This window comes from Gadus chalcogrammus, chromosome 8 (genome assembly GCF_026213295.1).
Source record: "Gadus chalcogrammus isolate NIFS_2021 chromosome 8, NIFS_Gcha_1.0, whole genome shotgun sequence".
Taxonomy (NCBI): Eukaryota; Metazoa; Chordata; class Actinopteri; order Gadiformes; family Gadidae; genus Gadus; species Gadus chalcogrammus.
In genome coordinates this window covers 26,170,467-26,186,843 of record NC_079419.1, presented here as the reverse complement: position 1 = coordinate 26,186,843, position 16,377 = coordinate 26,170,467, and the positions used below count along the sequence as shown (strand labels likewise).

At 45.6% G+C, this 16,377-nt stretch overlaps 1 protein-coding gene across 1 annotated transcript in view; it reads right to left on the bottom strand.

Moving 5' to 3' along the window:
• Window positions 1-6: 6 nt before the first annotated feature.
• LOC130387047 (protein HIRA) overlaps window positions 7-16,377 on the bottom strand; it is a 28,460-nt gene continuing 12,089 nt past the window's right edge. Inside the window, exons 3-8 of the mRNA XM_056595985.1 lie at window positions 4,775-4,885; window positions 4,380-4,470; window positions 4,015-4,109; window positions 3,784-3,879; window positions 3,090-3,250; window positions 7-201 (exon numbers count right to left, since the gene is read on the bottom strand). Coding sequence (XP_056451960.1) covers window positions 13-201; window positions 3,090-3,250; window positions 3,784-3,879; window positions 4,015-4,109; window positions 4,380-4,470; window positions 4,775-4,885 — 743 coding nt within the window. The 3' untranslated portion in view covers window positions 7-12. The remainder of the gene's footprint in view (window positions 202-3,089; window positions 3,251-3,783; window positions 3,880-4,014; window positions 4,110-4,379; window positions 4,471-4,774; window positions 4,886-16,377) is intronic.

The following is a 16,377-nucleotide window of genomic DNA, read 5'->3' as shown; positions in this document are numbered from 1 at the left end:
CCATTCAACTTTTCAAAACACACACGCACGCACCACTACGGTGACAGCCTTCCTGTGGCCCACAAAGTCCATGTTGGTCCTCCAGCCGTCACGCTCCACGATCTGTGCTGTGGGTCCAGAGTTGTTCATGGCGTGGGCCGAGACCAGGTACTGACCGTCTGGAGACCAGGACAGACGCAGGACATGGGTGGTTCCCCCGCACTGAGAGGAGGACATAGAGAGACAGAGACAGGACGTCAGACCAGTCTGCAGGCACCACTGGGCACCAAGGTCCAGTATCTGTACAAGGACCACCTGGCACTCATGGAAGCCCCAACAACACTGAGGGGGGTGAATTATTTTTTAGGATGCTACTTTTTATTTTATTGGTGGTTAAAATGTATGATTAATTAGGGGCGCAGCCTCTTGAGTGGCAGCTAGCCGCTGACTCTCACAGTCATCACGTCACCTAGATGGGCGTATCTCCCGCCCCCCATCAATGGGGGGCGGGAGATCAATGCCTGTTTTTTGGTTAAAGGAAATGAGGCGGAGTCAAACTATGACGAGTCAAACTAAGATGGCGACGCGCATAAACCAAGAGTATTGGAAGCAGTTGGAATAACTGAGGTCTGCCCAGATGCTACATCCATCTTATATACTATCTATGCACTCATGCCCATCAGATATTGTTATCAATACAAATGTTTAACATATTATAACAGACTGCTGTCAAAATTGACAGCAGCTCTCCGAGTAAAAAATTATATTTTATGTATGAGATGGACGGATCTTTATGTAGATAGGTTGGCTTATGTAGGTCTATCATGTAGGGGGTTGGAGGGCACGATTCCCAAGTTAGCCTTTGTGTTCTTGATCTTTGGAGACAGTTTTCAAAACATTTCATTCAGTCCTTCTACTTGCAGAGTTCGCTCGCGCTAGGCTAGCCCAAGGCAATGGGCAATACTAACCTGCTAATAAAACTTCCCAGTCTTACCCACTCCACAGTACACCCGAGGCAAATCAATTATAACGCCAGACTATAGATGTAAATGTCTGTGTTGATAGAATAATGTTAGAAATAAAACTAACCTTGCATCGCATGAATCATCGCATTTGGAGGGACTACTATCTCAGCAGCAGCGGAATTTAACCTAGGTATCAGTCCGCCGCTGCTGTCAAAAAGCCGTAAAACTGCAGCTGAGACACAGCAAGACCCTCACAATGCAATGCAAGGTTGGTTTTATTTCTAACATTATTCTATCAACACACTAACTTGGGAATCAGGCCCTATGTCCAAAATTCCGAACTAACCCTTTAAAGTGCGTATTGGAAGTTAATGTTTTTAAAAATATTTATACATAACATTCTCTGAAAATTGCCCTTTGAAATTAAAATGCAGGATTTTATCACTTTAAAAAAGTATATCGGCAAAAAATCAAGTTTTAAAGTGACTATTTTGAGCAAGGCTTCCAAAACCGTTGTTTTTTTATGTGATACGTCAAACGCGTCATATTACGTAGGAATTACGTAGGAAGGCGTCGCTGTTGCTGCCTCAGCTCTATGCGTAGTTGTGAGTAGTTTTCCCCCCCTGTGGTTTTTGGGTTTTTCTAATCGACGAGATGAGGTTTTGTATCTGTGGGGGTTGTTCCAACTCCGACCTCCTGTCCGACCATCTCCGATATCACAGTTTCCCCGATCGGAGAAAGGATGGAGCAGGCTTTCGAGCCTGGGTGCATTTTGTACAGGTGAAGAGAAAGGACCTTTTTTTCGCCTCTGTCACCAAATACACGTTCATTTGCACGGCTCCTCTGCTGCCTCTGCGTGTGTTCGTTTTGCATTGTCATGCGTGGACCCAGTCTGAGCTGATAACCTGTAATAATAACCCGGCTGCCTCACACCGCCAGCACGGATCTGGGCTTCCTCCAACAGCCTGCAGACGAGTGGGCGTGTCCGTGTAGAACGTCTCCCTCTCTCAACACAACCATCATGGGATCTTGTGATTGATCGCAAGCTAGTGCTGTGCAAACCATCTGCGGGGGTCCTCCCGGCGGGAGGTCGAGGTCGTCGCTCCGGAGGCTGAACGAGGTTGGGCTCGGATGGGACCGACCCGTGTAGGTCAGCCCGCCGTTGGTATTGGTGGACGGAGTTCTTGAGTGCTCCACAAACACCTGGAAACGGATCTTGTCCAGTAGGGAGCAGTTTATGTGATCGACCCGAACCAGGTCCTCGATGCTCTTGAACGGACCGTGTTAGGTCCGATAGGCGTCAATGTTCCGGGCGATTTTCTCCGTGATGCCGCGGATGCTCATGAGCTGCGGCGGGGTGGCGGTGTTGATGTTCATGCCGCTGCAGGAGGACATATGCTCCGGGTCTCTCCGCAGGGAGGACGGGGAGTGCTGCGACGAACTGGTCCTACTCGACACGCAGATCTCCACTTTAATAATCTCCAGTTTGGTGACGCCTATCCCACTCACCAGCGCTAGGTCCTCCACCTTCTTGAAGCCCAGGCAGGGTCATGAGCTCTTCCTCCGTGGCCGTGTTGATGTTCAGCCGCTCCTGGTTCACCATAATTCTCCTGACACCACAACTCTATCTCCCTCCTATTGCCATGGTTTCTCCCCCTATTAGGTGGTTGCTGTTCTCCCTCACGGCTAGCTGGCTCAAAATTGTACGGAAGTGGTCCGAAACTGTTATCCATTGTTGTTATGTTGCCTATGTAGTCAATAATGATTAGAACGTCCGTCTACCAATTCCTACGTCACGCTCGAAAACGAGCGTTTGTGATGCGGAAGTAAAATTGTATCACAAAAACGGCTCAAGATGCCACTTGTATTGTAGATTTATTAATAAAAACAAAAAAATCGTGTATTCAATTTTTTTTCCTATTTGATTCTTCACTGCAGTATCTAACTTCCAATACGCACTTTAAGCAACTCCTCCAGCAGTAGTCATTCATTTTTACTAATTCTAATAACAAATGTTATTCTGTGCTCACAACCCCATGGGACCCCAAAGAGAAACAGAGAGATGGAGAGAAGAGGCGGCAGTCTGTGTGAGGTGGTAACCCTAGATACCGTGGTAACCTAGCTATGTGCAGCAGGGGGCCTGACCTCGCTGAAGGGTTTGGTGATGTCCGTCTCCATCTGCCAGTCCACCGTCCGCCAGACCTTCAGGCTGTGGTCGTCCGCCTGCGACGCAATGTACTTCCCCACCGGGTCCCAGGTCAGGCCCTTCACCAGCCCAGTGTGGCCCCGCAGGCAGCTCACCATCTCTGGCATTAGGAGAGGTATATGTGAACCCAGGGAGAGTTAGCCAAACCGATATCATCTCATGTCAGTCAGGATACATTCCCTGCTTCTCTCCAGAGAACCAACTGAATATATGACGGTTTATGCTGAATCCAACCACCTTGTTTTTAGGTCTGAACGTACAGGCATCGTGCCGAACTAAGTGATGTGTAGTAGCTTGCTTGTGGCTAAAAAATAAATAAAAGATGTACCATAAGATATATATAGTCAGTTACAAGTCAGCACTCCCCTGAAATGCCGATATGCATATCCCACAAACTTCATTTTTCATATTTATAATTAACAATGTCTTGGTAGCTGTTAAATATGGCATTATAATATAAATACAGGGATATTAATCTCTGGCTTCAACATATAGCTTTAGGCTAATAATCAGTTTATTTTATTGGAAAACAAATACATAGAAAAATGTAACTAACTAACAGACCTCAAGGATGGGAACCACTAAACATTGGCGCTCTGAGGCGTTTGTCTCGATGTGTGTGATTGGTCTTACCTGGGAACTTGCGTGCGTTCCAGATGACGATGGTGTTGTCCACGCTGCAGGACGCCAGCCACACATCATGAGGAGACCAGGCCACATCCATCACATCTGGGAAGAGAACACACAAACACATTGAACTTTAGTTGCAGAAAACACTGCAAAAGGTTAGCTTTATGTGTGAAAGGACCAGTGTGTGTGTGTGTGCGTGTGCATGCTTGCGTGTATGCACATGTGTGTGTTTACCTCCAGTATGGTTCCTTAGGATCGTGACACACCTCCATTGCTCCACATTGGCCAACTTACTGCTGGACCCGAACACCGTGCTGGGACCGATTAACCTGGCAAACAAATTTGTTCTAGATATTATAGATATATCTTTTTTTGTTAGATATTAATCATAGAAAAACATCTTGTCCATAAGAACACTTTCTGCCTGTTACCTCATATTAAGATTATCTAGAGCGGCAGCACACATTTAATAGCTGAGAATGTTCTAGTGAGTCAATGTAGGGTTCTGTATACACAGATCATGTAGTACTGGTTCTCATTGCTGACTGTTTATTTTAATATGTAAACAATTATTTGTAGGTAGACTAATCGTTACATACGCTGCTCGCTTCCACACCATGACCAGCTTGTCATCTCCCCCAGATGCCAGGTACAGGCCGTTGTTAGACCAGCGCACGCAGTTCACACATGCTGCACACACACACACACGATACTTTACCATAACGTGATAACAGTTCTAAAAAGTTAGAAGATAGTCATAAGTCATACTTTATAAAAAGCATGAAGTATAAAAAGCATAAATAGTACAAACAATATATAGGCCTACTGTTTATATATATTAGAAACACTACGCCTTCATAGAATAAATTGTATAAAGCATGAATATCATATACAAAAGTATAAATTGTATAAGTATAAAAGCATACGGCCTAAAATAGAGATAATATAGAATCTAAATAGGATATAGTTTGGTATAATACTGAGCCGCGTTTACCCAGGTGATTGTCCATTTGGCAAAGCATCTTTGGGATGTGTTCTTTCTTCTCATCGTCCTCTCTCAGGACGGGGGCCATGTTCCAGATCATCACCTTTCCAGAATCCTCTCCTGCAAATACGAAGAAAAGTAGGATATACGTAACAGAGTTAGAAATAGTTTTGAATGATTAAGTGTAAAAGTTTATGATTATGTTGATTATGTGTAAAATATGTAAAAGTTAGTTATGCCATCACAGTAATGTTACTACATTCGAAGGTAAATGCATTTTGTTTTGTTTTAATACATGCGGAGCCTGTAAAGATCAACACCACCACGCTTTATGAAGACATTTTGTCTGTTGTTTGTCTTGTATTTCACTTTATATTAATGCTGTTGTTTATTGTTTTATATGATTATTTGTTTTGTAATGTTTAAGAAATAATTGTGTTCTTTAGGTAAAAAATAATTATTTTGATATAATAGAGCAGTGTTGCCATGAGACAGAGAGCCTGTAAAGTTCAACACCACCACGCTTTATGAAGACATTTTGTCGGTTGTCTTGTTTCCAGGCCTTCTTTAAAAATAAAGAAGAAAAAAAGCACGTTGTTGTCCATCAGTTCTTCACTGAATGACCACCGTTACACTGTTGCCGTGACCCGGATGCTGCGTTGGACATACAGATCAAATGTGGTCAGAGTTGTTTTTGTAAATGGTTGTTCAGTCCTATGGTTGTTTTTATTTTGTTTGATGTTTCCATTTTATTTTCACATTTGGTAATACACAACGCAAGTACGTGTCATTATGGCCGAGAAGCCAGGTTTTAGCAGTGATCATTTCTCTAGTCCGATTTTCTCTAAGGGAAGAGGTGTGTGGAGAGCGGGCCCTAGTTTCACAGACCGTAATGTTGTTGTGGGGGGATTGGACTGTAGGGGGGAGGGACTTTCCCAGTCATTGCTGACAGCGGTAGGGATTAGGGCTGGGCGATATGGCTGAAAACTGTATCACGATATAAGTGTTTCATATCGGTCGATATCGATAATTATCGATAATTTGTATGACCTATTTAAAATAAGGACCAGGAGAAAAATATACAAAATTATTATTTATTTATTTATTTTTATCTTAAAGGGGACCCATTATGCTTTTTCGACTTGTATGACCTATAAACGTTGTTATAATGATTGATAGTCATGTTTAACCATACTAAAGTGTCAAATAATGACGTACATGCATTTCGACGTATTCCCTGCTGACAGTCTGGGGTGGCTGTGCAGAGCGCTAAACACTCGGGGCAACGTTTGCGATTCACTTGTTCACATTTACGGGAAATCATCTACGTCAGGGCTCCAGACTAACTTTTTCCTTGGGTGCACTGGTGCGCCAAATTTTTTAATTTGGGTGCACCAGCACGTATTTATGGTGCACCCAAGTTTTGAGTTGTTGAGGGGGGGGGGGGGGGGGGGCAACCCGGGCAGCTGCACCGGTTGCACCGTCGATATTTACGCCATTGATTAATAATATCTTGACCATTAAATAAATGCCTTAAATAAAAGCCGAATCTGTATCTCTCATAAAGAATATCGTCAGACAATGCCAAGGGATCGGTTCTGTCCCGAAAAACCCTCTGTCTCCGGAGAGACGCCTGTACGATAAGTGCGTCGAGGTCCATGGGAACACCCACAAATGGTGACGCCATTATCGGAGGAGGGGCTAGGAAGCTGCGCACGCCGATATAAGTAGCCGATCTCCGGGTAGACTCGCTGAAAAGCTGCTCCCGACCAGGTTTGGTTGCGAGCGTAAGTCACCATGGTGATACAGCGACGCTTAAAGAGATCGACTTTCATGGTACAGCTAACCCAGGCTTTCAGCTCAACATACCTCGCTAACCCTCTAATCGAGCTTCGTAGTACAGGCCCCTGGATTGGGCTTCGTGGGTTTGTTTCCCGGCGTTTCTATTGTTACCGGTCTTGCGTGTTCCGTTGGAACACGCAAGACCTAATCAATACTTCATTCACTGCCTAATCAATACTTCATTCACTGCCTCTTCCGTGGTTATTACAATATTATGAATAGACTGCTCTGTAGAAAAAAAAATAATAATAATTATACCAGATACATTTTCAGTCGCACCGGTGCGCCCAAATAAAATATTTGGTCGCACTACCCCGAATTCTAGGCGCATGTGCGCCCAAATTAGGCGCACTCTGGAGCCCTGTTACGTAGAGGCACTCCTGCCGCGCCCCCATATGCCTGGTCAAATCTGCCCGCGCGCGTGCTTCAAGGAAGTTAACCAATCACAACGGAGTTGGGTTGGCAGGAGGGGGGCGAGGGGGCGGAGAATATTAATAATAATCAAGTCTAAATTAAATAATAAAGTGCTTAACAAAAATTAAGTGTTACAAAAACAAGTTACAACGACCCGAGAAGAACTATCTACTACATATTTTTTACTGCAAGTTTAGTGCAAAAAAGTTCACCCTCTGGTGAATAACATTTCTTTTTTTAAACATATGCAGTGTTTAGTAAACATAGAAGAAATTCAAGTAAAACTGAGGTAGACTTAACATTTACATCTGTAACATCTGAACTATTCATTTTATTGAAAAACAAATCAAAGAGGCATTCACAAGGACAGCTACGTGTCTGGTCCCGATTTCCAACAGCTGGCGTAGCCACGACAACAAGCGACGCATTCGGCTGGTCACCAGTTGAACTGAAACACTGGGCTTCTCAACGGTAGAGCGGAAGCATATCCTTATCCTTATCCATATCTATGTGATATGCCACTGCCTGGGTTATGTCTTTGTAGCGTTTGGATGCTTTGTCATAAGGCACTGATGCCGAGTACCTCTCCATGGTGGTCAGCTGCTGCTTTTGCGGCGTTGCATTTGCAGATGTTGGCCGTTTTTTTTGATACGGCTGTGCTCCAAAGGGTGAGAAGGTGGTAAAATAAGTTTGTTGTACTCCCAGTCTTGGTGGGGACTATGGTCTTGCATAATTTACAGACAACATTAGTCTGACTACGGTCTGACTTGTAAAATCCAAAGAACTGCCATACTGGCGAGCTGACATTTCCATTTTTATCGACTATTTCCTCGCTCGTTGCGTTACTAATCTTTCACAGCCCACAGCACGCTGTTTCTGTGAACACGAGACAATGAGATGGCGCAACCAAACTTGATACTGTTACATGATTGGCTATTAGCGTGTCACTCCATACGTTGCTGGTGCGTTTTAGTATTCTCTGCGAACTAACTCGGATCTCGGATCTGACGCCATGCCCACACCTCAAGCTTATTATTTCGCTCGGTCGAAGCTGTTGTCGCGGTAGCATTGGCAGAGTACCAGGCGCTCCAAAATAGGTAGGCTATAGGCCATAGGCAGAGATACGGACGCAGTAAGGTATTGCAGTAATACGAGTGATTGAAATGGCCATTTAAACCACCAAAGCGGCCCAAGCACAATGAAAACCGTTCATGCTTCAAGTCACACTGGGCGCAGCGATCTTGAATAGTTCAACCAACGTTGCTTCGCAACCTCTGGTTCAAAGCGGAGCTAGAAGTAGACTTTTTGCTCCGGTTTCTTACAACGAGGAATAAAAATAATATCGAAACGTTCTATCGAACACATTTGCTATTGATATTGATTACGTATCTATCGCCAGGGGTTAATCTAAACCGGGAAAGAGGGGCGCTGCGCCTCCTTGTTTCAACCCAGCGCCTCCTTGTCGAAAATTTTAAATTACTTAAAATCTCCCGGAATGGAGAGCGAGCGAGCAAGACCGCGCACAGGAGACAGACGTGCTCCTAACCGCGTTCGCATCTGTGTAGCGAGCGCGCAGCACAACAGAGAGGGATCTAGAAACTGTGCATGAGGCAGTGTGCACGTGAGCCTCAGGCGCTGTCACGTTAAAATTGTACCGGGGGCGAAAATTGTACCGGCCTACGTCATCAGTTGTTTACATCTTGACAACCGATCGCCCGTTTCGCGGGAACAGACGATCGCGTCGTCTGTTGCTATTCGATTAAACAATTAAATACAATACAAATATAAAGTAAAAACAAGTGTTATCTAGCGATCCGTTATCTGTATTATGTTATTTCGTCTTTTGGAAACATGAGCCGAATGTTTTTTGCAACCTGCCCGGCAACAGACGATCGCGTCGTCTGTTGCCAGACAGGTTGTCAAGATGTAAACAACTGATGACGTAGGCCGGTACAATTTTCGCCCCCGGTACAATTTTAACGTGACAGCGCCTCCTGATTGGCCTGGATCGGTAAGTCAACCAATCAGTTTACAGTGTAGGCGGGCTTTTATCTCTTCTCCCGAACCAAATTTATCAGTTCAGTGAATCTGAGAGTGTCTGAGAAGAAAGAAAATATAGCGTTTGGTGACTTAGTTTACAGCAGGGGTTTTCAAAGTGTGAGAGAGTGAGCCCCCCCTCAGAGAAAAAAATTCAGCTGAGCCCCCCCCCCCCCAATTTTTTTTTCTAAATACCTGTGTTTTGAAAGCTATTTTAATTATTTTACACATTTCAAACTTCTCCGATCATAATTTTAAAACATTTGCAACATATTTTTGAAACATTTGAAACAAATTTTTTAACATATTTTTGAAACATTACATCTTTTTGCGTTTTTAAACAACCAAATTTAACAACTTTATCTAAGCATGTTTTAGCTTAACCTTTTTTAAATACATTTGAACATCTTAATCTGTGTAAACTGCCAGTTTACAGATTCATTCAGGGTCCCCGACTCTGAATTTTCTGAGTCGAATCAGATCTGCCTTTTCAGTCCAGAGATTCGACTATTCGGCGGGGTTTGTTTACCGGCGTTGCTATGGTGACCTCAATTATTATAACCAACTGAAAACGACGCCGGTTTGAAACTATACTGTGATTCTGAAAAAAGTATAAATGCTATCAAAATTCCGTTGAGATAGTATTGAAGATACAAGTGTGTAGATTTGTTTAATGGTTTGAACGATGGTAAACGGTTGAAAAAGGAATGAGTTACGATGTCTAGAAGTAGGTGTATCAGAATGGGCTGACGTCTTCAATGAAAACAGCTGAAAACAAAGCAGTATGAAACTAAAACTGTGATTCTGAAGACATTTTAAATTATATCGAAATTCTGTTTCGATATTATTGAAGATACAAGTGTGTAGATTTGTTAAATGGTTTGCACGAAGATAAACGGTTGAAAATTGATTTAGTTATGTTACTTCTACAGTTGAAGTACGACTGATGATTTGAATCATCGTCTTTCAGGGTTTTCTTCGGGTTTATTTTTTTCTCACGTCTCGCCCCCCCTGAAGAACTCTGGCGCCCCCCAGGGGGGGCGCGCCCCACAGTTTGAAAACCACTGGTTTACAGTGTTTTTAAAATGTCGTGCCGCGGGGTGAAGAAAAGCAAGGATTGTCTTGCAAATTTTCAAAAGCTCCGCACCGTTTTTTCCGTTTTCCCCCTTGTGAATTTTTTCTAGAAAAACCCCTGTATCGCGATACATATCGTTATCATTTTATCGCCCAGCCCTAGTAGGGATACAGGGTTAGGTCAGAACTCAGGTTGTACTCCTGTTGGGCAGTTCATGTGGGAGGGTCCTCACACATCCACACCTGGTTTTGCTGATGATCAGGCTCTTCATCAGCTTTCAGACATTATGGGATAGTTAGATACTCAGATTGGGGAGTCCATTGTTGCCAAGTTAATGTCCGCTGGTGTAGTTAACATGGCACCACAACACCACAACGCATCGTCTCCGTTACATATGCTTTATCATATCTCCCACTAGCTGACTTTTATGCTACCATACCCAGACCCAAAGAGAACCCAGTAGACAACTGGTTGAGGATCAACAGAGCTGCCGATCTTGCTGATGAAGGCCTCCGCAGGCAGGGTAGGCAGATGGAGAACACAGCTGAGGAGGTGAAACGCATGTTTGTGAAGCATTGCCCCGACCCTGAACTTGCCTGTATTTTCAAATGTAAGCCTATCCAGGACTGGAGCTCACGAGATGTGCAGCTGAGGATTGATTATTATCAGAGGGAGCTGAGAGCCTCTGGCAGGGCTAACAGAACTGTGCCATTAAAGAGCCAGAACACTGCCTTTCACTCCATGCAGCCCAGCCCAGTGCCTTACAGTCATCCCATGCCTGAGCAGTGTCATACTCAGTTCCCCCCCTCTGTCCCCATTCCAGTTCATAACCCGGTGTGTAACACCGTTCCTACCCAGTGGCATGCTCTGTGCCAGTCTCCTTGTCCCCCATCTTCGCACGTTGTAGCTCAAAACACCCACGCAGTCTGAGGAGAGCATTCTCGATCGCATAATGGGCATGCTAGAGCAAATTATGGGAAATGTACGCGCTCCTCGTGGTGGGAGTCTGTGGTGACAGTAAACACAGCACCATCACACATTGCATGTCAGAGAGACTGTGCTTTGTCTGTATAGCCCAAGGCCATACGAAGATGGAGTGTCCCACCAGGTCTTCGACTGAGCCTCACCCTAAGGGAAACTAGACGGCCTGTATTCAGAGGGAGACAGTATGGGTCTAAATGTAAACTCCCAAAGTGAAAACGACTCCGATGCTGAGACAGTGTATATGGCCCACAAAAGCTCATGTGATGATTCAGAAATCAATGTGAATCAGAATACGCATAGAGTTGGAAGTAGAAGCAGCCTTTTTTTCCCACGCCTGTGAGTTGGGAACGCAGTGACACTAAATGCTATGCTCGACAGTGGGTCTATCAGCATTTTCAGCATTCTATATGGCTTTCAGCATTAATGAGGCAGCAGAGACTACGCTCAGAGAAGCTGGAGTAGTCACAGCACACAACCAGTTCAGTTCAAACATTGTGCTTGTTGGCTGTGGTGGTCGTCGTGTCAGGCCTAAGTCATCAATCGATGTGGAGATGGAGGTGTACGGCTGTAAGATCCTGGTTCCCACCCTCGTAGTCCAAGGGCAGCATGATGAGTTGATACTTGCCACCAATGTTAACCAGTATATCATCCGCCAGTACAAACTGTGATGGATACTGGAAAGCCGTGTCTACCCCCTATCCTGCTTATGATCCAGAGGCTGAGCAGTATTTGTCTATGCTTGCCGGTCTGCACTGATGGAGTGGTGAAGACGTGCCTGACAAGATAGATACAGTACGATGCAACTCAGCTTTGTGCCTAGAGCCCGGTCATGAGTATTTGATATGGGGGAAGCTACCTTAATCTACCGTTGTGTCTCCTGGCAGTACCGTGATGTCATGCTAACGTCATGCTAACGTCATGCCGTTCAGCTCCGAGAGGGATTCTAGTGGCGAGTGGTAACGCCTTTGTGGGGTGACAGATGGGTCCTGTTAAAGTTGATCAACACCTCAGACAGACCTGTCTTGGTGAGACGCAACGCCAAACTAGCTGATGTTTTCTCCTGTATGGCGCTCGAGGACATGGATGAGACCAGCTCTGCTGAAGCCCCACTAATCAGCTGTCCTCTAGCAGCCGTGCCCACTGAGAGCCCTCTAACTAAGGGTGACATGCACTCTGCTCACGAGAAGCTTGAGTCAGTTGGGTTGAGTTGGCTTGACATGAACTCTTGCGATGTTTCTGAACAGTGTAAAAGCAAGATGGCTGATCTGATTGTGCGCTACAAGGACATCTTCTCGCACCATCATCTGGATTGTGGAGAGGCGAAGGGCTTCATCATCGCAACATTGCATTCACCTTTCCGATCCAAGGCCATTCCGACTACCGTACAGACGTGTGCCCCCCAGCCAGTATCAGAAGCTGCGCCAAGTACTGAGTGAGATGGAAGAGAAGGAGATTATCAGGAAGTCAACCAGTGAATATGCATCTCCCTTGGTTCTTGAGTGGATAAAGAATGGAGATCTCCGTATCTGTACAGACTTTCGCTGGTTGAATAAGAGGATCCTGAGAGATGCTCACCCTCTCCCCCACCAGGCCGACTGCTTGGCTGCGCTCGGAGGAAACTCTTTGTTTAGTACTATGGACCTGACCTCGGGCTTCTAGAACATGCCGCTGCAAGAAGACGACAGGAAATACTCTGCCTTCACCACTCCCATGGGCTTGTACGAGTATAACCGCCTACCGCAGGGCCTCTGCAATAGTCCTTGGAGTTTCATGCGCATGATGACTAGCATTTTTGGGGACCAGAACTATCTTAACCCGTTATGCTACCTGGATGATTTGCTGGCTTTTGCGCCTGTTGAGAAGACGGCCCCCCGAGCGTTTGGAGATTGTGTTTAGCAGACTCCGTGGTCATAATCCAAAGCTGGCCCCCACGAAGTGCTACTTCATTCGGAAATCTGTGAAGTTCCTTGGGCACATTATCGACGAGAATGGTGTGTCGACCGACCCCAGCAAGGTTGAGGGCATCGCAAAGATGACAAGTACTGACCTGATGGAAGCAGATGGCGTGACTCCCTCACAGACACGGATCAGATCTTTCCTTGGGATGATCAATTACTATCAGCACTTTGTGCCCAACATGACTGGCCAGAAACGGAAAGGAAAGCAGATACCTCAGCTTAGACAAAGGTCACAAGGCAGGAAGTTGAGTGCTGCTGATTGGACTCCTGTTATGGAGCAGGCTTTTCAGAAGCTGAAAGTATCGCTGGTTTAGTCATTCTGGCTCACCTCGACTTCACCTGTCCTTTCATGTTGTCAAAGGACGCGTCCCTTGATGGTATCGGTGCTGTTCCATCGCAGATCCAAGAGGGGGAGGCTAGAGCAAGACCCATTGCGTTCGCCAGCAAGTCCCTTTCTCAGTCTCAGAGAAACTACCTGGCTCATCGGTTGGAATTCTTGGCCTTAAAGTGGTCAATCTCTGACAAGTTCAGCCATTGGTTGAAGGGGCATGAGTTCACTGTCTGGACAGACAATAATCGGTTGACTCATGACGAAGCCCAAGCTGGACTGCTGTGAGCAACGCTGGGTGGCCAAGTTAGCAAGCTACAACTTTGACATCAAGAATGTGCCAGGCCCACAGAACGTAGTCGCTGATGGCCTGAGTTGTGGGCCTTTTGTTAAAGGGGACCTATTATGCTTTTCGACTTTTATGACCTATAAACGTTGTTATAATGATTGATAGTCATGTTTCACCACACACAAAAAACGATGTAGATTTTCGGGAAACTCTTCCTCTCATCTGGGCGCTTTCAGCATTCTCTGTCAACCCTCGGTTTTGACTTTCTCCGCCCCCTCGCGCCAACCCAGCTCTGTTGTGATTGGTTACCTTCCTTGAAGCGCACGTGCGGGCAGATTTGACCAGGGGGCGCGGCAGGAGTGCCTCTACGTAGATGATTTCCCGGAAATGTGAACAAGTGAATCGCAAACGTTGCCCCGAGTGTTTAGCGCTCTACACAGCCACCCCAGACTGTCAGCAGGGAATACGTTGAAATGCATGTATGTCATTATTTGACACTTTAGTATGGTTAAACATGACTATCAATCATTATAACAACGTTTATAGGTCATAAAAGTCTAAAAAGCATAATAGGTCCCCTTTAAAGGACAATTCCGGTATTTTGATAATTGAGCCCCCTTTCTGGTTTGTTTAGGATGAAATAGAGTGGGTGACACCGAAATTTGAACCATTAGTCCTTTCTCGGGTATTTGGCTCATTTTGAATCGCTCCTGCCTGCTTCACACTGGTTGTCTGTGTGCATACACAAACCCGTCAACCCAGCAACCCTAAACGTTTGTTTTCAAAAATGTGCAAGTAACCGAGTGATTGGTGGCATTCGTGAAGTTTAAAAAAAAAATATCGGCGCAATATATGGTTTCCATCCGTGTTAGTTGCTAATTGGAACTATTTTTTCAGATACCTCACAACCGCATATAAACTTCTGCACAAGGTCCCACTCCGTGCAGCACCTACTTTCGACTTCCGTCGGCATCTGCCTGCACTTCCCACAGGCACTGGCACACCACCAATTTCCCGCGGTCCGCTTCAGCCGGACCGCTTCTCACGTAGCTCCTCTTTGGTGAATTCTGGTTCAAAACGATATCCTCTGCCGTCAAACTCAAAATCGAGTGCGTCCTCCAGAAGCCACCTTTCATAATCCATTTTCAGTGATTTTCTATGTAATTTTCCCTAATCCGAGGTGCTCACGGTACATGACTTCAAACCAACGTAAACAGCCCACCTTTCTGGTTCGGCGGAGTAATATCAACGTGCAGTAATGAGTCTTCCAACTGAAACCAACTGGGGATAAATGTGCAATAAAACACGACAGAAACCATATATTGCACCGATATCTTTTTTTTTAACTTCACGAATGCCACTAACCACTCGGTTACTTGCACATTTTTGAAAACGAACGTTTAGGGTTGCTGGGTTGACAAGTATGTGTATGCACATAGACAACCATTGTGAAGCAGGCAGGAGCGATTCAAAATGAGCCAAATACCCGAGAAAGGACTAATAGTTCAAATTTCGGTGTCACCCACTCTATTTCATCCTAAACAAACCAGAAAGGGGGCTCAATGATCAAAATACCGGAATTGTCCTTTAAGGAGAGAGTTGGCCACAGACTGCCTCAAGAACCTTACAAGAATCGCCTTACTGATGTCCAAGATGTGTCAAGTACCTCCATTCAAGATGCCTTCCGGTGGTCCAGTGGTCGTGATGAGACTCCACGTCCAACAGAGAGTCCTACTCACAGTCTATCCACACCTGTGTATGTCCACACTCAGTCCGTGGAGATGGATGCAGTGTCTGCTGTCCTTCAGTCACATGATGACTGGGAGGTTGGAGCAAGAACACTATTTGCCACAGTTGATCCCAGCTGGTCAGGACTCACTCCCTGCTTACACAGACAAACAGCTCAAGGACAGAAATCTCTCTCGGGTCTTGTGTTATTTGGAGAGACGCCGCAGACCCTCCAGGAGAGAGCGAGTAAGAGAATCAGTCCCAGTTGTGAGATACCTGAAACACTGGGAGAACCTTGTCGTGAGCAATGGCATACTCTACAGAGTCTCAAGGGATCAAGTTGCTAAGTCCAAACGTCACCAGTACGTAGTACCTGAGACGCTCAAAGCTGAAGTTCTGGGAGGTGTTCATGACCATGCTGGTCATCAGGGCCAGTTCAGGAGTCTCAGTTTGGCCAGACAGAGGTTCTTCTGGCTCAACCTTGACAGGGACGCAAGAGACTTTGTCCGCAACTGCCAGCGTTGCATTGTCAGCAAAACTGTTGAACCTGCCGGCAGGGCATCATTGGAGAGTATAACGTCCGCCAGGCCATTCCAGCTGGTTTGCATCGACTTGTGGTCGGCAGAGGACTCAAGGAACAAGTCAGTCGATGTATTCGTAGTTACCGACCACTTCACGAGAATGGCTCAAGCGTTTCCCTGCAAAGATCAGTCGGCCAAACAGGTGGCAAGGGTCCTCTGGGATAAATACTTCTGCGTATATGGCTTCCCAGAACGTATCCACAGTGACCAAGGAGCTAGCTTTGAGAGTCATCTTATCAGCGAGCTGCTTACGGTCTCTGGTGTGAGGAAGTCACACACAACCCCGTATCATCCGATGGATAATGGCAGTGTGGAATGTTTCAATAGGACCCTTGGCAACATGATCCGAGCACTGGCACCAGACACAAAAGCTAAC